Raw genomic sequence first — 23,869 nt, 5'->3', positions numbered from 1 at the left:
AAGTAGGGTTTCAGCATTAGGCCTTGTAGTTGGTGTGCAATGTCGAAGTTAAGCTTTGTACTGTTCATCACAATATCTGAACTCTGCGACCCTCATAAAAAAAGCAAATTCTGTCATTATTTACTAACATTAAAGTCATTCCAAACCTGTAGTTTTATTTTCAGCGAACACAAAGCAGAAAGGTTTTAACAAATGTTGGCCATATAATGACATCTCAAGCTGCTTTCACACCACCAGTGACTACAAAGGTTGGTGTTATTTTCAGCCCAGCGCTGAGTTAAAAATGAATAAACCCAGCCTTGATGTAAATTAAGCCAAAATTAGCCAAAAAGCCTATTCCACCCAACAATAGGTTAAAACCACCCAGCGTATGTTAAATAATAATAGTGGGTTGGGTTGGTCCCTTTTGACTCAACATTGGCTGGAAAATAACCAAGCATTACAAAGTGCACTTTAGCAACAGCAGAGCGACGTGATCTTGTTCATTTCAATGGAAGCTTGGCGACTTACGGCAACACAAGGGACAGTGACTGTTGGCGACAGGAAGTGGGCGTGTTCAGCTACGTGACAAAGTAAAAAAAAGCTGACAGACTTTTGGGAGCAATTACCAATGCGAGTGAAGCAGTGGAGCTCACGTAATCGGTCTTTCGTCAGTTACAGAAAGGATGGTTTAGGGGGGTCACATACTGCCGCGTGTCTATTTGTCGTTTTGTGCCTTTAATGCAAAGCACTACCACAGAGCTACACTGCAAAAAATAACTTTCTTACGTAGTATTTTTGTCTTGTTTTCAGTAGAAATATCTAAAAATTCTTAAATCAAGATGTATTTTCTTAATGAGCAAAATAAGTCTAGTTTTTAGACAAAACAATACAATTTAAAGGAACAGTATGTAAGAAATTTATATAAATTAATCATAAAATGGCCCTGTTATGTCACTAGACATTAAGAAATCATTTTCATTTCAAATACTTATATCACTGACAACAGCGGTCCGGCCAGGATATTGTCATTTAAAAAGTGGAGTTGCAGCCCTCAACTGATGTTTATGTTGTCATTTTGTGTATTGGCCACCAGTTGTGTCATTGCAGTACCAGTTTTAGCCACAAGTTTTGTGATTGCAATACCAGTTTCGGCCACAATCCTACATACTGTTCCTTTAAGTGAATGTGTGCTTAAAACAAGCAAAATTATCTGCCAATGGGGTGAAAAATTTTGCTTAAATTCATTGGCAGATATTTTTGCTTCATTGGCAGATAACTTATTTTTTTAGGTCATTTTACTCATCAAGGAAAAAACATCTTAATTTAAGAATTTTTAGATATTTTAGTAAGAAATAATTTTTTGCAGTGTAGCTCTGTGGTAGAGCTTTGTAGCCTGGGTGCCAGTTGCATTTAGCCCCGTCCACAACATTGTAGGCTGGGGAAATTTAGCCTGGAGTCGCTCCGTTGTGGTGCTACTATGCTTTAACAAAAACTGTCGGACCAATCAACTTGTCAGGGAGGGCTTTATACGATGATGGACAGATGATCAACAGTAACGTAATCAACCACGTGACCAAAGAGCACTTGAGTTGAATCCGTTTACAACAAAGATGGCTGCCGCTGGAAAATTGAAATGTGAACATTCTACCATCGAGTCTGTTCTAAAAGATATCGATGGCGCATTGATTTTTAAAGGGGAACAGGGAAAAGCGATTAATACATTTGTTGATCGGAAAGATGTTTTTGCCGTCCCTCCTCTGGGGTTCGGCAAAAGTTTAATTAAAACTCAGTGTGCATGGCAATGTGGATGTAACTAGCGGTCATTGCCAGCTTCTTTTCGGAAACCCGTGGATGAAGTTCATCTAACTTACGAATGGTATGAGGTCGTCTGACTGTATGACTTAGTAAATAACTCAAAATGTTGTGATATGAAATGTTGTAAACATAGTAGGTGTTGATGTACGTTCGCTAACTCAGACAGTATAATCATAATTTTAGTGTCATTGTAGCGAAATAACTAGCAGTTTGGTCAGGCTGAAAAAGACGCCATTTCAACATACGTCGCACACTCGGTTGCTCTGATTGGTTGTAGATCTATCCAATTGAGTGCAGAGGCATTTTTGGCCCTGGCCCAAATGGCGCACTTCATGTGGACTTTCGGTCTTGTGGCCTTAAATTGCACGTGCTCGCTTAGTCCACGAGTCCATAGGGTGTCCTATCTTTCATTTTTAAGCTTCGAAGTGTGCTCATCAGAGCCCCCTTTGTCCCACTGATGCAGTCTTTGGCAAAGCCCGCACTGCAGCAGGCTTTGCGCACTTTACCAACACAGAAGTCCTTGCGAAGGAGCAATCGGACCAATCAGACAACAGAAGGGAGGAGTTCACACTGACGGACAACTTCTCTTCCTATCTCCGGTGCACCCTCTTGGACTCGCATCAAGGGTCCCTAAAGTCTGGACCACATGATGTCATCAAAGTGTGGACTCTGAGGAGGACCACAAGTCCGGAGTGTGCCATTTGGGACAGGGCCATTGTCCTGGTTCGGTTTAAACACGCCCTATAATAACAGCCCAATAGAGCGGTTTCAGACTCAAATTCTGAATAGAATTGAGTATGACAACGTCAGGCTAAGAGCTTTGCGTTAACAGCACAAAACGACAAAGACCAAAAAACACCATTAATTATTGTAAAATCCATAAAACTTCCATAATATTCTAAATCTTTTTTATAAATCTGTTATAAATAATCTTTTAATCCAATTTTTTATTCTAAGCGAGTTACAAATAAGGGAACATTTAGTGCTCTGTCATTATTTCCTAACATTAAAGTCATTCCAAACCTGTAGTTTTCTTTTCAGCAAAACACAAAAGCAGAAATGTTTTAACAAATCTTGGCAGTTGTAATACAGTTGAAGCTATGGAAGGCTGAATAACATGCTTTAAATGAGGAGAAGCTCATTAAACAAAGCTATCTGGCTTCAATATACCAGCTTTCAATATACATGTTTAATTGTATGGACTTCTTGACAATATATGGTCACTACAACTGTCTTTATGTAAAAAAACAGCCCTGTTAAGACTTTTCAAAATCCTTTTATGCTCCATGGAAACAAATATCAGCATACAATTTGAAACAAATGATGTCGAGTAAAATAATGTTGAATAAAATGATGGTGAGTAATAATAGTTTTCATTATTGTAAACTATTCCTACAGCTCATGTAAATATACATATACATTTGTGAAATGTAAAAAACAAAAGGGGCCAAAATCAGACTAAAGCCCTTTTAGTATTGGCGCTTTTCCATTGCATAGTACCCCACGGGCCAGGTCGTGTCAGCTGACCTTACTTTAGCTTGGTTAGCTTTACCATTGAGTTTAGTACCACTTCAGAGTGGGAGGGATTATAAGCGTGTCATTATATTTGCGCTGCCTTCTGCTGTGACATCATACAAAAAGTGGGAGTGAGCATGGTTGGGCAGTGTTTCCCATACATATATTCATCTATTTGTCAGTCCGCCACAAAATCAAAATTAACCACTAGAAAAAAATGTTTGCATATCACATTTATCACTACCTCTGTCTCACATGAGAGTGTCTGCAAGAACTCCGTGACGTCAGTCGGATGTGCCGCAACAAACTGCAAGGAAAACACTGGTGGTATTCCTGATTCTCACCCTGTGGATGTTTTTCACAGCTAAAAACAAAGCACAGATGACATCTCGAGACAGCGTAAGCACAAAGATAAAGCTAATATTGTGTAAGCAGTGATGCAGGTTGTGACGATTCTTTTAGATGAATGAGTGATCTACAGTGTTTTCACGTCACGTTTTAGTATCAGCACAGCTCGCTTGGAATTCCAACCGAGGTGGCACTAAAAAAAGGTTCGGATACTACGTACGTACCCAAAAGTAAGCTGACCTGACCCAACCCGTGGGGTACTATGCAATGGAAAAGCGCTATATCATTCATTGTTCACTTATGTCCTTGCCTGTCTTCTTTACTTTGAGAATAAATGGCAATGTCAAATGGGTATCGATCTGGCATTCTCAAAGACGGCCAACTGGGCTGATTTTAATTCAAGCTGAAATACTGAATGAAAAAACCACGTCGAGCATGCACAGGACTTCAAAACAAGCTTATTTTTGAATCTGGGTGGTCATTTTTTTGGGTTGGCATTGTTCGATTGTTTGAGGCAACATTGTTGCAAGCACACCAACTCCCATGTATTCATCATTGTTTTCTGGAAGGGCTGGCCTTTGCTGCTACCCTCTGGGACTCTGCACAGTGGAGTAGCATACTGGAAGGCTATATAGAGTGCACTAGAGAGTTGAGCCATTTCCCAATTTATGATCCCTCAGCCCTTTAAAGGTTGATTTAATATTTGCCTGAGAGGTTCTGGAAGACTTCCCAAAACTAAAAAGGAAGATAAATAAAAACAAAACAAAAAAGGGAGTCGAGTGTTGCTTAGCTAACCTTTAATGCACTTGTTGGTGAACTTATCCAACAATAAGAAGTATTTATTAGTCCGGGTGAAGTGAAGGGGGACCGAGTCCGGCTTCGCACAGGAGCGAGGTCCATCATTAGCCGTGGCTCCTAATGGACCCCGTTTTAACATGAGTTTGCTGAAATGACATGCGATGATGTTGATCTACGGCATGTCAGGAGGGAAGAGACCTGAATTGCTTTTCCAACTGCTCACCGAGTGCCAGGTTATATTCAAGTCGCTTGGAAAAATAAAGCAGTGCCTTAGCCATTAAGATCTGCGCTGTGGGTGCCAAGGCAAGCTGAAGCTAGCGCTGCCAAACCACCTGGATGCAAGAGCACTTTATCTCATGTACGCAATTAAAGCAGCCAAGGCCAGCAAAAGTACAGATGCCTCCAAGTTGTCTGAAAACATTTGGCGTACATTTGATGTATCCAAACACTGATAAATCACCCCTCTTATTTTGCCATGTGATTTCATTAAAGGTGATTGAAATTAGCTCATGACAGCCTTTCAAGTTGGATTCGGTGTGCTTGGTTGTGAAAGAAACCCAACCTCAACTGACGGCACTTCTGATTTTGAATGTGCCATAACTTTTAACACATGCCAAGTCTGTACATATACAAATAGCTCAACAAAGTACGCAAAAAGCACACAACACAGTAACCAAATCCGCAATTACGGGTGTGGAACGACATGAGGGTGAGTAATAAATGAAAAAAGTTTTAATTCTGGGGTGAACCAACGCTTTAACAGTTATGTAATATCAGCCTGATCTCACGAGAATTCATATAAATTTACGAGTTGGCTTATTCGTATGAATTCGTTTAAAATTAATCATGCAACAACAAACAATTATCGTAAAAAGCAAAAAGCGCATGCGCAAGACTAAAGTCACGTGACTGCGGATGACGTGTTATCCTCAGACATGTTTGCGAAGTTTTTTTTCTCAAACTTACAGCGTGCGTCTCCCTCAGACTGTGAACGAAGCCCGGGCGCACAAAAAAAAACAGCTAGGGCGCACCATTTAACACGTCAGCCGCGTCATACGTCATCCATTGCAGTCACGTGACCCACTGATGTCACATGGACTACTTTGATGATGTTTTTATTACCTTTCTGGACATGGACAGTGTACCGTATGTAGATTTTTAAGAAGGGTCAACAAGCTCTCGGACTAAATCTAAAACATCTTAAACTGTGTTTCCAAAGGTGAACAGAGGTCTTACGAGTTTTGAACGACATGAGGGCAAGTCATTAATGACACTAGTTTTATTTTCAAGTGAACTATCTCTCTAAGGAAACTCCAACCCTAAACCCGCCCCTAAACCAAACAAGAAGGAAAATCTTAACAAAAATGTACGAATTTGGTCATATGAATTAATACAAATTAGCCCTCTCATAAAACATACAGTATATGAATTGCCATGAGATTGCGTTGGCATTATAAAACAATATAAATTAAATCAAAACATGTTCACTATACCTAATGCATTAGCTATTAACAAATAAGCTCATTATTATGACAGAAGACACACATTACTTATAATGGTTCCCACTATATCACACATTCAGGTTTTGAGGCCAGCTACAGATTAGGCATAAACTGCTGGCTTTGGCCGATACTATAAATGAAAACATCTCAGCTCTTTATATCCGGAGTTTGAGCCCTGGCCGCTGGAAAGACGGATACGCTTCCACCGCTGCAGGCCACTTTAAAGCTGCACATGTTTTTAGGGATGTTTATTAATGTCTTCACTGGAGGGACATATTTTCACCTTTTCCCACAAACAGGGCAATAATGGACACTTTTGTGCAGCCAGGTAAAAGAAGACGAATCCACTGTGATGTCGTCTAAAATATCTGGTAAATAAACAAGGCGACTGCCAGAACGTCCAAGCGGTCTGTTTTATAGATAGCTCGAGTGTAATTTGGGACCAAACAGAGACATTTAGGGCAGCCACCTGAGGGCTTCAGCACTGACGTCAAGCCACAAGTTATTTTAAGCAGTGGGTCAAAGGTGGCCTATTTCTTTCACAGAATGTTGCCTGAACAGAATGAGTTGTACATTCAAACCTGTGTTAAAGCGCAGACCTCGCTTTTAACTAATGGGCGATGTGAAAAGCTTTCATCATAAACTTGGATGGTGTGTGAGCTATCTGGCATAGTGGTGTGGTATAGGAAATCAATATGGCCCATTTCTGACTTCAGACTCATTCGAGAGCAAATAAGAGCTGCTTTAGTGTGGCAACATAATCAGTTATCTAAATTATAGTAAATTACATCAAGAGAAAAACTCAGATTTCATGATGCTATTCAACATTTTAGCAAAAAATCTGGAATTGGTCAGATCTGCAACAGTAGAGCGTTTCATTTAATTTTCTGTGAAAATGTTTTCCCCATGCCAGAATAATTTGCTACAAATAAGCCACTGGATGGTTGCTTTCCTAAAAGGGAGTAAACATTAGTTCTGTGGCACTATTAAAACACTCAGTTGCTCAGTTTACTTTAGCATCCTGACCTGCACGACACAACTATAGAAGCTCAACCAATAGTGTTAGTATGGGGAAGGACTACCTGTTTGTCCGAACAATGGCAGATCAGGGACATTATTTAAAAAATTGCAGATTTGTTTCAATTCAAACACAGTTTTGCATTGTTGCAAAGCAGCTTTATACATGGTATACATGGTAACAATTTAGTATGAAGAAAAACATAATCTATGCCTTAATAAACTTCTAATTTCATGCTTATTAATAAGTAATTAAGTCAGTGGTTGTAGAGTTTAAGTGTAGGTATGTGGTAGGCCCGGAGTATAGTCTGTTTTTTTACGTGTAGCCTATGCAAATGTACGCGCATTGTCGAAAGCACAGCCTAGCAAAATGCTATAGACATAGTGGTGTGATAAAGTGTTGGCCCCCTTCCTAATTTATTTTTTTTTGGCATGTTTCTCACACTAGCCTGACGTTGTCATACTCAATTCTAGTCAGAATTTGAGTCTGATACCGCTCCATTGGGTTATGATTATGGGGCGTGTCTCAACCAAAAATGCCTCTGCACTCAATTGGATATAGACCTACGATCAATCAGAGCAACGGAGTGTGTGACGTATGTTGAAATGGCGTCTTTAGCAGCCTGACCGAACTGCTAGTTATTTCGCTACAATGACACTAACATTGTGATTATACTAAGTCTGAGTTAGGGAACGTACATTAACACCTACTATGTTTACAACATTTCATTTAGAACTTTTTCTGGGTTTTGGAGTGTTCTTTTGTGTCTTTGGTGCTTCCACATGCATATAAACTTGGAAAAAAATCCATCCATGCTGTTTTGAGTGAGAGACAGATTTTTGAATGTCCTCTGCCTTGAGTCTCAGATTGCACCATTTCAAAATCAGCTTCGTTGTGACGTAACTAGCCTTGTCGTCATTCATTTTCCGCCCACCACCCCACTACCCAGGTCTCCACCCACCAGGTATCTAGAGAGCAGTCACTTCGCTGATATCCTCTATACTGTTATCATGTCTCATGGAAATAAAAGGGCTATTTGGATATTATGTATTATACTCCCGCTTACTTTTAAAAACAAAGTCTTAACACGTGTTTATTGGAACCTAAAGTGTAATCTCATATACAGTTACAACGTAAATAGTCCTCAGATTGTATATTATATTCTACTACAAGACGTTCATGCTAAATCTGATGTAAACAACAGACTATATATCTATATTTCACAGATTATACGCATTTGTGGACAAAAATGGTCATTGGATGTATTCTAGACGGTTTTCATGGGTTATTCACACATCTGAAACAGACTGGATTCGATTTGCGATCGTTATATCAACACAAAGGTAAGAAGTCACGTTTATATTCTGCATGTTGTCATCTTCTGTAACAAAATACTACATTTATGATGCTAGAGCATCTGTATCTCAAAACAGAGACCATATACTGATGCTAAACCCGTAAGTTATACCTTTTAAACGATGTATAGTAATGTTAATACTATTAATGTTTGTAGATAGTAGGCTATATAGATTTTTTTGCAGGCTAGATAGTTTGCAGCATGGTTTCGCTAAAAAAGTTTTTAAAAAAATGTAACTGCTTTATTTTACAATTCAACATGAACTAAGTAATAGTGCTTTGCCAAACTAAAAGAGTTTTGCCAAAATAATGCGTTTGAAAAGGTTTTATAACGGGAATATGTTAGCGTTTTCCAGGGCAAAACGAGTGTATTGTTGAGACTGCTACATCACAATTTACTCTGGAATCATTATGTGTCACGAGTTTCTTCTCCTGGAATGTACTTATTAGTAATACGTTTTTGCTTGATTTGTCTGTTGGCAACATAAACCGTTAATAATAATATATAAAAATAATAACACAGTATGGTCTGTACTGCTCACGATACCATTGCGCATGCGCACATGACGCGCAATGACCACCTCAAAACGCACTGAAACAGAGGCTACTAGAGATGGGTAACAATCTTTTCCTACAAGCTATTTCGAGCAAACAACTTTTGAAACGGGTTTTATGAAACTCATACACCTATTTAACTTGTGGAAAAGCAGTCATAAGGATTTTTTGGTAGACAGCAGAATTCATGGTTCCATTAATCACAGCAAGTCTTACAGGTCCTAAAGCAGCAAAACAGCCCCAGACCATCACACTACCACCACCATATTTTACTGTTGGTATGATGTTCTTTTTCTAAAATGCTGTGTTACTTTTACATACACGGGATGGGACATACACCTTTCAAAAAGTTCAACTTTTGTCTCATCAGTCCACAGAGTATTTTCCCAAAAGTCTTTGAGATCATTAAGATGTTTTCTGGCAAATCTGAGACAAGCCTTTATGTTCTTTTTGCTCAGCAGTGGTTTTCATCTTGAAACTCATTTATGCCCAGTCACTTTCTTATGCTGGAGTCATGAACACTAACCTTAACTGAGGCAAGCGATGCTTGCAGTTCTTTGGATGTTGTTGTGGGGTCTTTGGTGACCTCTTGAATGAGTCGTCGCTGCGCTCTTATGGTAATTTTGGTCAACCGGCCACTCCTGGGAAGGTTCACCACTGTTCCATGTTTTCACCATTTGTAGATACTGGCTCTCACTGTGGTTTGCTGGAGTCCCAAAGCTTTACAAATGGCTTTATAACCTTTTCCAGACTGATAGATCTCAATTTCTTTCTCATTTGTTCCTGAATTTTTTTGGATCTCAACATGATGTGTAGCTTTTGATGATCTTTTGGTCTACTTCACTTTGTCAGGCAGGTCCTATTTAAGTGATTTCTTGATTGCAAACAGGTGTGGCAGTAATCAGGCCTTGGTGTGGCTAGAGAAACTGAACTCAGGTGTCATACACCACAGTTATGTTTTATTAAATTCATAGTGCTATTATAAACATTGGATATCAGATTTTTCATAAAAAGTATATTAGCGATATTAACTGTAATATCAACTTTTTTTCATAATGAAATATTTATATAGTCCTATTAAAGGTCAAATAACACTACAACGTTTCTGCTAATCTCCTGTTAATCTTAAAATCTGTAGTATCGCATCCTTCATATCTGCCTTTGGTTTATCAGATCTAGTCTTTAGATTTATCAGATCTATAATAGACAGATCAACTATACTGCTACTTTCCAAAAAAGCCAAGCTCCTGGATTTTTAGCCTACCGCGGAAAGAGCGAGTCATGAGCAAGAAACACACAAAACATTATCTCACTATCTCTGGATAACTTATGATTTAGGACATGTTTGTGTCGTTTACATTACATGCACTTATGTGCCGATTGGCAACAAAACACAGACATTTGATGCAGTTTTACCGCCTATGCCCTGGTTGTTTTACAAAATCCAGCGTTAAACAAACACACTTGCCCAACTACGCTTCTATCCCGGATAAACAAACTACATCCGTTGTTTCCATAATTCTGGGTTCTTTGGGAAGCTAAACAAGCTTAAATTCCCCTACAAACAACAACACACTTCTTTGGTGACGTTGATTTCATGTCAGTTCTTGGCGTGTGTGTGCTATTTCAGGTGAAGTGCCCATATAAGGATTTCCAGTGTGTTTTCCAGCACTCGTTATGCAACAGAATCGGTAGTCGAATAAAACTTTCCGAAACTTGTCCAAACCCCGATGAAGTGCATTTGGCACAAAAAACTCCATCATACGTCTAAATGGTTCTTTGAACCTTTGTCCATGTTTAGCATGAGGAATCCAACTCTTTAACTGTGTTAAGTCAGAAATGCATGAAATACCATTAGACTCCCTCTTTAAGCAAATATCAGTGGCGGCTTGTGACTGCTCATCCGAGGGGCGCTAATTCAAAATAAGTGTTTGGGGTGTGTCATGTGTGTTGCTTGCGTTTTCAAAATGTGTTTGTTGCGTCATGTGAACCATGTGCATCACGTGTTTTGTCAAAATAAGTGCCTGTTGCATACGCGTCAAAACCGTTTATGATTAAAGAGACGCTCACGTTCACAAAATACACGCAAGACACTCCCTTAACAGTAAACTCTGATTACACATGAGATTATGCAAATTTCTGGCAAACGCGAGAATTTTATCTCTCTTTTATCATAAACCCTTTAGACGCATCTGCAGCAGGCACTTATTTTGACAAGACACGTGATGCATGATCTCTCGATGCACAGAACACATATTTGAAAAAAGGAACCACAAACATGATGGGCTACATACATGTTGTGACGGACTTCGCATCGAGCGGCCTCGAAAAAAAGTCACCGGCCGCCACTGGCAAATATACATATCAATATTTTTCATATTAGTGATGCTAATGATAAAAATAATTGTCTGCAGGATTGTAATTGGTTTTTCAAATGAAAAGGTAATTTAATTGATGACAACTACATCTAAAGACAAAGTAAATGTTCACAGCTAGCCTAGGAAGACACGTTGAACACGTTACAAAACATCAATAAAATTTTCAGAGCGCTTCTACATTAATAATAATAATAACAATACTTTTGAAAAGTAGTACTGTAAGCTTCCTCGAATGTATTCGGGCATCCTCGAATGTACAACTAAATGGTGTGAAACCAAACCAGGTTCAGCGAGAAACCTTTGGTATTCCAGGACAAGGTCTATTTTTACAAAAGCACTGGTTTTAAGGCAGTTTCATTTCTTTGTGTGGTGTAGCTAAAGTTAAATCAGCAGTGCACGATAAAGCAGATCATGCAGAGAACTGGCATGCAAATGCGCGAGAGAAGCCATCACTTATAAAAGACCATTCCAGTTGAAGAGATGGCTCGGCAAGGGAAGTGCTATTAGGAGTACGACTTAGCCCAGGCCTTTCCTGGCCTTGTCAAAAGAACCTCTTTTTCTCCAAGTCAGAGACATGAACCACAAATTCCTCTTAATTTAGTGAACTATTCGCTCCTTATTCATCATCCATTTTAATCCAACTACAGATCATGGCACTATAAAAAAATGACATTTGCTCTTCTTGGCACACCGTTGGTGGGATTATTTCGAGCCTCTTCAGTCAGGTTTTACACACACAACTCTGCGGTTTGGATATTTCTCACATGCTATATTGGGGTGTGACTTTAATTTTAGTAGTTTTGTGCATGTTACCTCTTCCTCCTGTTTTGCATAGTTTCCTGAAAGAGGTTTTGTCTGAAGAGACATCAAACTGTGATATTTTACAGCTAACATCCATAAGCTCAGTACTCTTTGCTTTTGACTGACAGAACGAATGAAATTGAATTGCTAATGGTAAATACTTCATTATCTCCAGTGCTCTTCTGCATTTAAAACTGACATTATCTGTCAAACAACGCCATCGGTTTTAAACATCAACATGTGACACTAAGGAACAGCAGAACAAAAGCACAGCATCAAGTGTCAACAAAAATTGAGTGCTACTTTGACAGGGTTAAGCAACCAAATTATAAACATAGGAAAAAACTATCCTTCTATTGTTTGGACTCTTGAGTGCCTTTGAGAGCGCTGTATAGAGAAAAGGACTAAGTGTCCATTTAGCACGCAGCGTCCAGACAGTGCAGGGGAAATAAGCGTGCATTTCTGTCAGGAGTCGGTGCAAGGCATTACATCACGCCAGACTCACAGACTTGAAAGCAGCCAACCCAGACAGCCACTCAATGGGAGACAAAAAGAGAATCTCTAAGCGAGAGAAGGGATGATGTAACTCGACACATTTATTGTATTCCCAGCATGGGATGGAGCACGAGGTAATTGCAAGCAAAATGATACGCTCGGATATTTATGTTTGGTGACGGGAAACAAAAGGGGCTCCATTTTAGGTTTAATGATGCATACTGTCATACCTTTTATCATATCCACTGATTAACAACCGCTCTTAAAAGACGAACGGAAAAAGGCGAAACAATCAGCGTGCTACCTATCTCGCGCAGCCAGGCCCCAAATCAAATAACACAGCCGGGGAGACTGATTACCACATGAGAGAGCGAGTCTGCCAAATATAGAGCTTTAATTTCATTAGAAATGAAGAATCATGTTTCTCAACATCAGCAGAGTTTCAAGGACATCAGGGATCCGAGCTGTGGAAAAGATTCACACGAATGTAAGTCCTCGCAGAGGTTAGCTGCGAAAAATGCCATGTTTCATCGCAATGATGTAATCACTTTCAGCACAAAGGCTTGCTAAGTTTGGTGCACCCGGACAGACCCGTCAGCATGTTGGATAGGAAGTAAAAGCATGGACTTTGCAATGGGAAAGGGTGTGGACACACCCTTACTCATTGAGAGAAATTGAACGAGTCGATGGCTCAGGCTGCTACAAAGATATCTGCTACAGATGTCCATGAAATCAAAACATGAGGTGTGTGGGTTTTAGTCAATAAGTGTCAGCTTTGAGGCCATTTATAAATGAATCGCACCAAAATAAATCAGACAAAAAATAATGACGACTCATCCTGCCATACACAATCAAATAGCCTGGCTAACACCAGACCAGTCTCATAGAGAATGAGACTTGGTCTGGGAACCACATGCTCATTTTCTCCTATTTGAGGCGGGGTTTACGAATGCCCAGAGCCGTTTATTGGGCACTACAAATGTCTATCAAATGCGTCTGTACGTAGCTCAAAGTCATACCAGTCATTTCAATTATACCAGATGACGTATGTAGAGCGACATCAATTCAAACGTAAACAGCGTTTTTTCGGGTGGCGTGCACAACGCTGAAAGCTATGCTACTGAACCGGTAGCTGTATATTGATATTGAAAAGCAACACAATTTAGTGGCACTGTGACAATCACAGTACAGGCATAATGACAATATCATATTAATAAATACCACTTACCATTTATAAGTTAAAGCAACAACAAAGAGGTTTTTTTTACCCTATAATAACATTTCCAAAAAGTTTCAGTCGTTCATCCACTCGAAACAGGGTGAACGGCACTTTCACATTCGCTTTGCAGCCCTCTATCGGCCAACACCGCACTAAAGAAGTTTCCAACTGTCGGGTCGCGGTCCTGTAGTTCGAGTGAAAACTAAAAAAACTTGCTTCACGGCAGACCTACAATCCAATCAGAGCCAGCTATGCTGCAGTATTTACGACAGTGGTAATGGACAATTACACTTCTAACCTGTAGGGGGAGCAAGGGCAAAAACTCTAGTGTTGCTTTAATTGTACTTCGTCGACGACGATGCCTAGCAGGTTGGTCCTATAAAACTCCATGGCTATCATGTCAAACATTTGGCTATCATGTCAAACATCCTTTTTGGATATGAAATTGTTTAACGCCAAAAGTTGCTCTTTTTTTTACCTGCGTTAAAAATACTTTGAAAACTATCTAAGGCTGCATCAAAAATTAACTTAGCGTCTGCTGTGTTGGATAAACAAAACTGCTTGGGTGTGTCGCATAGACGTTGTCATCGTCTCGCTGCCCCATCCCCATTCTGTGATTGGCTCCCTATTTCAGGGGCAAAAAAGTCCATAGTTTCCATGCAAATAAATTTGTGTGCAAGGCAGCATCAGGAAACCCAGGCTAACAATCAAATGCTTTACAGTTAAAATGATTTAGAGTAGCAAATCACAGACCATAGCTATGACACACATAAAGCCTACTGGCCCTTTAAATAAAGGTTGAGACTTTTTTATGCCTCATCTAAAATACCCATACATTTAATCAATATGTGCGTTTCTTGGCATTAAACCCATGACCTTTTGAGCAGTTAACGCAATGCCCCAAGTAGTTGAGTTACAGTGCACTTGTTAAAAGATTTATTGGGGTCTTTACATATTGTCGCACTCCTTCCGAAAGCTTGTATGTCCAAATTCACTCTTTTTCAAGAAATGCTTTATTGGTTAAATATTTGCAAAACCTACCGACATACATAAAGTGTGATTAATAATAATGGTTTATGACAAAAATAATAATCCAAAATATAGAGATGCATGATTTTGAAAGGACTGCGATACCATCAAGCTGCGATCTGGAGATATGCAAATGTTTACATTCAAGATTCCCAGGTTTAATGTCAAATACTGTAAAGAGGAATGATCGTCTAATGCTTGTAAAAGGAAAGTAAACTGCAGTCTACAGATCTGAGGCATTTTTTCTGTGATTATTATGCTGTATGAAATGAAGAATAAATAACTAATCAAATAGGATAAGCAAAGCTAACATATTCACATTTTATATTCATATAGCAGGGGCTAAGCACATGCTCAATGTTGTATACTAGACAAAAGAAAAGCTGACTGAAATGCTTGTTCAGTTTTTTTAGGCATAGGGACAGGTTCCTCATTTAGATCTTCTCAGTCTTAAACCGCAAAAGCAGAAATGGGTTAACATAAGCTTGAGCAACTTGCCAAAGTGGAAGTGAATTTTTATCAGATTCTAATTTTGAAATGTACTTATTCAGCCTCTTACTGCATCTTTGGGAACAAAACTGACCACCTGTTACAGATTACATCCTCTGATGCGCACCAAAAGCCAGTGCTACACTTGTGGCTAACAGTTTGCCCTAAATACATAGGCCAAGTGTTTTACATTAAACTACTTTTAGATTGTGTTTGTTCCAAGGGTGTGTATACAGTATGCCTGCATGTGTGTGTCATGTTTCCCGAGCCAAAGGTGTCTGTTTCTTTATTGGTGAATTACTATGGAGAAAAACCAGAGGACGTTGTTAAGTCACTCCATCTCAAATCACTTATGTGAATTTCTGGCTGCTGGTACAATATTGGTACATCAAAGGCTAGAATTAAAGAAAAGCTGAAGAAATTGTTGCAGCGTGTGATGAAAAGCATGAGAACAGTAAGGTGGGAAATTTCTATATAAAAACCAAGCAAATCTTTCAGGAAGTGTCTTGCAACAAAATGCATTAAGGTTTTGGAACTTAAGTTGTGCAAAGTTGCACGTGTAAACCGGGTGTGCCTCATAAGCCTTGAAAAGTGAAGCCTCTGGCTCTTTGATCGCCCCCTGGTGGCTGGCTGCAGTACAAGTCATAACCCCGCCCCCTCCATTCAAATGAATGGGACTCTGCTCTAAATAAAAAAAATATTTACACTTCCAATAAAAGTTTTCGAAAGATGGTTTTGGTCCTTTCAAGTAGTTGTTATCACGCTGATATATGTTCAAGTGTTCATTTTTGTGATAAGTTTCATTTTAGCTTGTAATTTGATGCTATAGAAATGGGGCGTGTCATTATGATTGGCGTGGTTGAATTGGCCATGCGAGCGTTTGAGCGGAAGTTTGATACCGCGGCTCCGCCTCTGGCTCAACGGACGATTCCTTCTGCGCACGCCTTGGCCCCAAACTGACCTTTTTATGTAACATGGCGGCGACCGTGGTCGGACATTTTTTGCTTCAATTCATTGGGAGGCGACGTCGCGTCGTCCATCTTTTTTTACAGTCTATGGTGTGAAAACCGACAAACCCCCTGTAACCCTGCGTTCCACGGCCCTGTTCAAAGCACTAACCCATAAACGTTCAGTAATATCAACAACAAATCAGTCGTGATACATGCAATAGAGTTCATTTATCTTTTGCAAATAACACACATTTCCCATTCACATTGAAAGCCAAAAATCAGCGAAAAGAAAGTTAACGACTAGACTGAGACTTTATTATTTCATCTTCAGTATCTTATTCTGCTACACTGATCACTCAGAATTATCTTCATACTTTTACTTTATAATCAGACATTAAACAGAGCTCCAGACTAACTTTTTTCACTAGGAGCACAGTGGCCCCCAACTGAAAATTTTAGGGGTGCAACCAGAAAATGTAGGGCACACACCGTAAATCAACATGCTAACCAAATATTCACATTTCTACAAATTTTCACTGTATTACTAATAAATACTTTAATGCTAGATGCAGAAAGTACAATGTGCCGTTTCAAATTCAGTGTCACATCACAAAAAAAGTCACATTTACTGGTCGCACATGTGCGACTGGATGTAAAATTTAGTGGCACACTCTCAAACTTTGGTGGCAGTCTGGAGCCCTGTTAAACATTACAATGACAATACAGTATCTGGTAACACTTTACAGTAAGGTTGTATTTGTTATAATTAGTTAATGTATTAGCTAACATGAACTAACAATGAACAGTACTTATAGATGCTTTTACATTATTTGTGTACCAAAATATTATTTGCAAATTTTGGAATGAAAAATGAATAAAAAAGTTTTTCTATATGGTGTGTTGCATACTTTCCTTTAACTGTAACAATTTTACTTAATTGCGTTAATAATTAATTTTCACACATGTTAAATACAAAATAAGATTTCTTTTAGAATCAAGCTGTCATGAATCAGGATGTCTAGGCTTGATTTTTTTCAAACATGCAGCTTGAATCTGTCAAAATTACTTCCAGATGGCATCATTGCAAGTGTGCAAGGGGCAGTGGCTCATACCTGCCTGCTGCCACCAACTGTCCAGCAGATGCCACTACAAATGTAAAAGCACTTTATGGTGACATCATGGCAAAATTAGATCAGAGATCTATGGCCTTCTAATGCTTGGCTCCAATGAGGACAAAAATCAACAACAAAATAAAACATGTTAGGTGCTGGTATTACACAATTGTTTTTCAGAATATGAACGTAATAGCATATGGATGCATTATGATGTTAGCTGCAACGTAGGTATGCAGTCATGGGAAAATTTAAACAAATTGCACTTGTCAATCATGGATAAATGTTGCCGAGTTAAAGTGCCACATTAGGCAACATAATATGTGAAATATAATGCTTATCATATACTGTAAGTCCTAAAAGCTTTTTTTCCCCCTCAGAAGATTTATATAGTTTTAAAAATTGTGAATAACTTTTTACAAAAACAAAGCTGTAGTGAGATGAAAATGTAACAAATGAAGTAAATAAATGAAAAACATACTTACTAGAAATGGAAGATCTAAAGATTGAAGGAATTTAAGGAAATTGATTTAATGTGTCTCCGAGGAGCAGTGCTTTTCCGAACACATGGACGTTCTCACAATAAAACCAGCCATGACACAAAACTATGTAACACTTAAAAGAGTCCAAAGAGCCTTGTCTTGTTGAAGTGGTTTTCAAAAAAACCCTGATGATTTGATAAAAAACCTGTCAAATGAGGTCCAACATTCACTGGAGTCTACCAGAAAATAAATCAACAAGCAAACCAGCATTTTTTTCGTCTCGTGCATGATCTTAAGCCTGCTAGAATAAGGCCTCTTACATTTGCGCCCCTCTCCAGATTTCATTTGCTTATTTGAAGTCCTGTACAACTGCACTGTGACGCTGATCACATGGCCTCTATTTCATCCAGAACACTTCACATTCATTTTTTGCTGCACTGGTGTAGCTTTTTCATAGTATATAGACAGTGTAGAGAACCGTGTGTCTCTGCCCTACTTTTGTGCTCTGTACCACAACCATTTACTTTTTTTTAGCTAGCAACACTTCTACCATTTCAGCTGTTTCATTTCATTTTTCATTCATTCTTTAATTTGCGATGCAGCTCTTATTCAGAGGCTGTGACTTTCTCCTCGCGCTCTCCATTATTCACGGTTTCTCAGAATCGCTAACACCCAGAAGACCCAGAACTGACTCCTCCATTTCCATATTTTTGTACTTAAAGAGAAAATTTTAATTTAGTCAATGTGTGGCATGTTTGCATGACTTCTTTGACCATATAAGGAGGTGTTGTGGGCCTGCCTGTTTTAGTCACCATTTACTTTTAATGTATAGAGAATAAGATACCATGATAGTGAATGGGGACTGAGGCTAGCAGTCACTAACATTCTACCTTCTGTGTCCATATCAAAACGTCACGTAGGCTTGAAATAAGGGTATGTATACACTCACCTAAAGGATTATTAGGAACACCATACTAATACTGTGTTTGACCCCCTTTCACCTTCAGAACTGCCTTAATTCTACGTGGCATTGATTCAACAAGGTGCTGAAAGCATTCTTTAGAAATGTTGGCCCATATTGATAGGATAGCATCTTGCAGTTGATGGAGTTTTGTGGGATTCACATCCAGGGCACGAAGTCCTGTTCCACCACATCCCAAAGATGCTCTATTGGGTTAAGATCTGGTGATTGTGGGGGCCATTCATTTGAAATGATTCGACCTTTGTGACATGGTGCATTATCCTGCTGGAAGTAGCCATTGTGGTCATAAAGGGATGGACATGGTCAGAAACAATGCTCAGGTAGGTTGTGGCATTTAAATGATGCCCAATTGGCACTAAGGGGCATAAAGTGTGCCAAGAAAACATCCCCCACACCATTACACCATTGCATTAATGATAAATTGAACAGATGTTCCTAATAATTCTTCAGGTGAGTGTATATGGGTAAGTGAATACTGACAGAATTTTCGACTTACACATTACCATTTTAAAATGAAGAATGATGGGCTTAAAACCTGTCACACAACTGCTTCAGTTGGATAGCTGGAGCCCAATTTAAGATATTAATATGGGGTCTCAAAAGCTTACCAGCCAGTTATTGGAACAATCTGCTTACAGGGCTCCAGACTGCACCCAAATGGTGCCATTTTGCCACCAAAATTTGAGAGTGTGCCACTGAATTTTACATCAAGTCGCACATGTGCGACCAGTAAATTTGACCTTTTTATTGTGATGTGACACTGAATTTGAAACAGCACATTGTACTTTCTGCATCTATCATTAAAGTATTTATTAGTAATACAGTGGAAATTAGTAGAAATGTGAATATTTGGTTACCATGATGATTTACAGTGTGTGCCCCTAAATTTTCTGGTTGCGCCCCTAAAATTGTCAGTTGGGGCCACTGTGCTCCTAGTAAAGAAAGTTAGTCTGGAGCCCTGGCTAATTTTAAGGAGAGATGTACTTGTGCATCTGAAAAATCTAAGACTAACCATTTGGCTATTTACCCATCTGATGTATTGTTAAAGTAGAAGAGATGTGGAACGGATTACTGAATATCCCATTTTATGTTGTGCTTTCATAATTCAGGCAAGAGAGGGTTAAAGATTTGCAAGCCTGCCCATATTCTTTATGAAAACAAACCAGTTGTAGCTTCATGCTGAGAGGTAAAACATAAACTTTTAAACACATTTGAAACAATGGTGCACAGCAGACCAAAATCCATACTTGAATTTCGATTCCTGAAGGCCAAAGCGTATGTAAACGGTATGGTAATATACTCACAAGATCCCACGTCTCCTTGCAGCTGGAGTATCTGTGGTACTGGCATGGTAAGGACTACTATGTCAAACTGCTCTGGCGTTCCCTCATTGGGACAAACTTCCCAGCCAGCATCTTTCCGGTATATGTGTGTGACTTGTCGGTTGTACAGCACCTCTGCTCCTGCTTGAGGGCGGAGGGGCACAGTTGGCAATGTTGCAGACACCAGATGAAAATGAAATAAAGAGAGAAGAGAATTCCAGAGAAAGTCACACGAAGGAAAAGGTCGGATTTTGTGTCAAATGGATAGTTTACCCAAAATTAAAATTCTGTACTAAATTAAAAAAAATTCATTTATTTTTTGTGTTGAACACGAAGGAAGATATTTTGTGGAATGTTTGTAACCAAACCATTCATGGGCCCCATTCACTTCCATAGTAGGAAAAAAGAATACTATGAAAGTGAATGAGGCTCATGAATGGTTTGGTTACAAACATTCCTCAAAATATCTCCCTTCGTGTTTATCACAAAAAAAATTACAGTTTGTAAAAACATGAAAGTGAGAATATTATAACAGAATTTTCATTTTTGGGGGTGAACCATACCTTTAATTGCTTAGAAACAAGAAAACAGTTGAAAGAATGTAGCATACAGTAGTCACATGGAAAATATATGAGAAATAGCACATCATATCAATGGATTAAAGGGACACTCCACTTTTTTTGAAAATATGCTAAATTTCCAGCTCCCCAATAGTTAAACATTTGATTTTTACTGTTTTTGAATCCATTCAGTTGATCTCCAGGTCTGGCGGTGCCACTTTTGGCGTGGCTTGGCGTGGTCCATCGAATGCGATTAGACCTTTAGCATTACACTGGCGTAATAATCAAGGACATTGCTGCCGTAACTTTGCTGCAGAAGGGGCAATAATATTACGCACTGCCCAAAAATAGTCCCCTGCTATTGAAAGTTACCAAGGGTACTATTTTCGGGCAGTGCGTAATATCATTGCGCCTCCTGCAGCAAAGTTACGGCAGCAATGTCCTTGATTATTACGCCACAATGAGAGTATCGTTCCTAGCCATATCGGCCTAGAAAATCTCAACTTTTATTTTCCATCGGACTTAGCACATGATGTAACTACAAAAGGGTCAAGTTTTATATAGGAGAAATATCAAAAGTTTGGTTATTTTTTAGCGCGATGCTAATGGTCTAATCTGATTCAATGAATTATGCTAAGCTATGCTAAAAGTGGTAGCGCCAGACCAGACATATCAGACATAACAGCTGAATGTATAACTATAGGGGAGCTGGAAAATTATTAAAAAAAAAGTGGAGTGTCCCTTTAAGAAACAGCTAAAGTATTTTTTGTGATATAGGTGCGGCTTCCCGGACAGGGATTAGACTAGTCCTAGACTAAAATAAATGTAAGAGCTGTCCAAACAGAAAACAACTTGCACTGACATATCTTAAAATACATCAGTGTCCTTTGTTTTGTTCTGAAATGAACACAAGTAATGTTTTTAGTAAGGCATGTTTGTTAAAATTAGTCATATTTCATAAACTAAGGCCTAGTCCTGATTTTAGATAATCCCTGTCGGGGAAACCACCCCATATAGTTTTACACAAAAGAATACTTACTGAAAATATAATTTTGATATATTTTACATTGACTGAGTAAGGTCATATCAACATGAATAATATGAATCAATGATTGAAATAAAACTTTGATGCTCCTAATCCCATTATTCACATATTCATTGTCACATATGCTCAAATTAAAATCTCATGCATAACGTGTTGATCTTTGAGTAACTGTGTTGTTTATTAAACATATTAAAAGGACTTTCATCTGCCTGCTTTTTTCTTTATTCCAGCACATGCAAAATATCAAAACATCCTGATCTGTTTCTAATAGCCCGGTCAGATTACTGACTAAACCCCCTGATGTTAGGGTTCATAAATCAGTTTGCCTGGCCAAATTCTTCTCTTAAATGCACTCTCTCTAGGAAATTACTGAACATATTTCTAAATAGGTAACATTTAGAAGGAACAACAGCTGGACGGCTCGGGTCTTGCTGACCCAAAAATAATTTTCTGGCAGCACATTTTATGTCATTAAACAGTTGATGAAAAACAGCTGCGTTATGAACAAAGAAAACTGGTTATTTAAACTTGCCATGTTTAACTGAATTTGTGAAAACACATAAGTATTTTTGTGTAAAATTATCATAAGGCTGTTTTTTGTTTCTACTGTATTTTAACACTGAAATGTAGACTTATGCATTTTGCATTACAATCACTCAGACATGTTGATATAATAAACTGCCTTGCATTTGTCATACCCAAAACAAAAACCTAAACAGGAAAGCATCAATTACTAAAAATCAACCCAATAGGCCTTGCAGCAAAACCAGAAGCAAAAGGGAGTAATTGATAGTAAAGAGGCTGGAGCTAAAGAGAAATGATCTACCTGACTTATTGAGGTAGTGTTTGACGATGGAGGAGACGCCCCTAGGCGTCACATAGTTCACAATTCCATCATCCTTTAACATCATGCCTTCAACAGGGGCAACGAGAGGTTTTAAAATGTCCTGTGCTAATAGTTCTTCGTAAAAACTAGAAATACAAGAAAGCATGAATGAGGACCCAGTTTAAATTAATTTTCACATGATTAAACACAAACAGACCAGACATAATTTGTAAAAGTAGCTCACCTGCTGTGAATACGGGCATAGTATGGTGTGGCACTTATGTACTGAGCACCAAGATCAACCGTGCATGAAGGATTGCTTTGGCTTCGACTTGTGGACATTCGCCCCCCTATAATATAAACATTAATGCATTTTCTATTCAGGTCACAACAAGTATTTGTTTTATCATATATTCATAATATCATTAGTTCATAGCCAAATATATGAACTAAACAAAGCATCTAAATAAAACACACACAACTGTATCCAACATAGTTGATAGTAAACATTCACTGGTACATTACATTTAACTTTTACAATTATTCGAATAATTGTAAAATACTTGGATAACTTTACATTGTTACAGTTTTATGCTATAAACATCCACAACCTAATCAATTTGAGGTGGGCGTGTCTTGTCAATCAAAGGCCAAAGTTCAGGAGTTGCCTGCATAATTCTGTATTATAGAGGATTTGCTTGTTTTGTTTGCAAAGCGTACCGTTTAATATAACGATACTGAAGTACTGGCGACAACTTTAGTGCATTAAAGTTAACAGTGCATTAAATTAGCTAACATCTGGTTTAATGCAGACCTCCGTCCTTCAGGGCAGCAGGTTAATAGTTTAGAGGAGTGTTTTGACTTCTGTTACCCTAAATCAATAAACGTTTGCTGACCAAATCACTAAATCGGAGCTTTCAATCTATAAAAAACACTGTCACTTAATATCCGTGTATAAAATGGACATTGCGTGTTATTTTAAACAAAAGACGCTAACCTGCACCCCGGGATTTATCCCACACGACTATATTAACTTTGTTTGGCAGTTCCCTCCGCAGCAGACAAGCACATATACTGCCCGTAAGTCCAGCGCCAACAATTAAAACCCGCGACATTTTAGGAAATAAACTGCTGCAAAAAGTACACTAGCAAAGCAATCCTTGTTGCTAAAGGATCTCGCACTGTTTAGCACGTCTGTCCCTTTAAGAATCATCAGACTGACGGTATTGCCTATTGTGTTGGCCAACCAAAACACTCCCTGGGTTAATCGCTTCACATAAGCTGTATAAA

General features: G+C 38.7%; 1 protein-coding gene across 4 annotated transcripts in view; it reads right to left on the bottom strand.

Annotated features, from left to right (window-relative positions):
- Window positions 1-23,820, bottom strand: part of rnls (renalase, FAD-dependent amine oxidase) — a 56,751-nt gene extending 32,931 nt beyond the window's left edge. Inside the window, exons 1-4 of one of the 4 annotated variants that reach the window (XM_055175573.2) lie at window positions 23,577-23,820; window positions 22,824-22,929; window positions 22,580-22,725; window positions 20,131-20,292 (exon numbers count right to left, since the gene is read on the bottom strand). In XM_055175573.2, coding sequence (XP_055031548.1) covers window positions 20,131-20,292; window positions 22,580-22,725; window positions 22,824-22,929; window positions 23,577-23,694 — 532 coding nt within the window. In that variant the 5' untranslated portion in view covers window positions 23,695-23,820. The remainder of the gene's footprint in view (window positions 1-20,130; window positions 20,293-22,579; window positions 22,726-22,823; window positions 22,930-23,576) is intronic. The other 3 variants (XM_055175574.2, XM_055175572.2, XM_055175571.2) reach the window with 3 other exon arrangements.
- Window positions 23,821-23,869: the final 49 nt, after the last annotated feature.

This window comes from Misgurnus anguillicaudatus, chromosome 4 (genome assembly GCF_027580225.2).
Source record: "Misgurnus anguillicaudatus chromosome 4, ASM2758022v2, whole genome shotgun sequence".
Lineage (NCBI taxonomy): Eukaryota > Metazoa > Chordata > Actinopteri > Cypriniformes > Cobitidae > Misgurnus > Misgurnus anguillicaudatus.
Note: the sequence above shows the minus strand (reverse complement) of the source record. Positions and strands in the feature narration are given on the sequence as shown.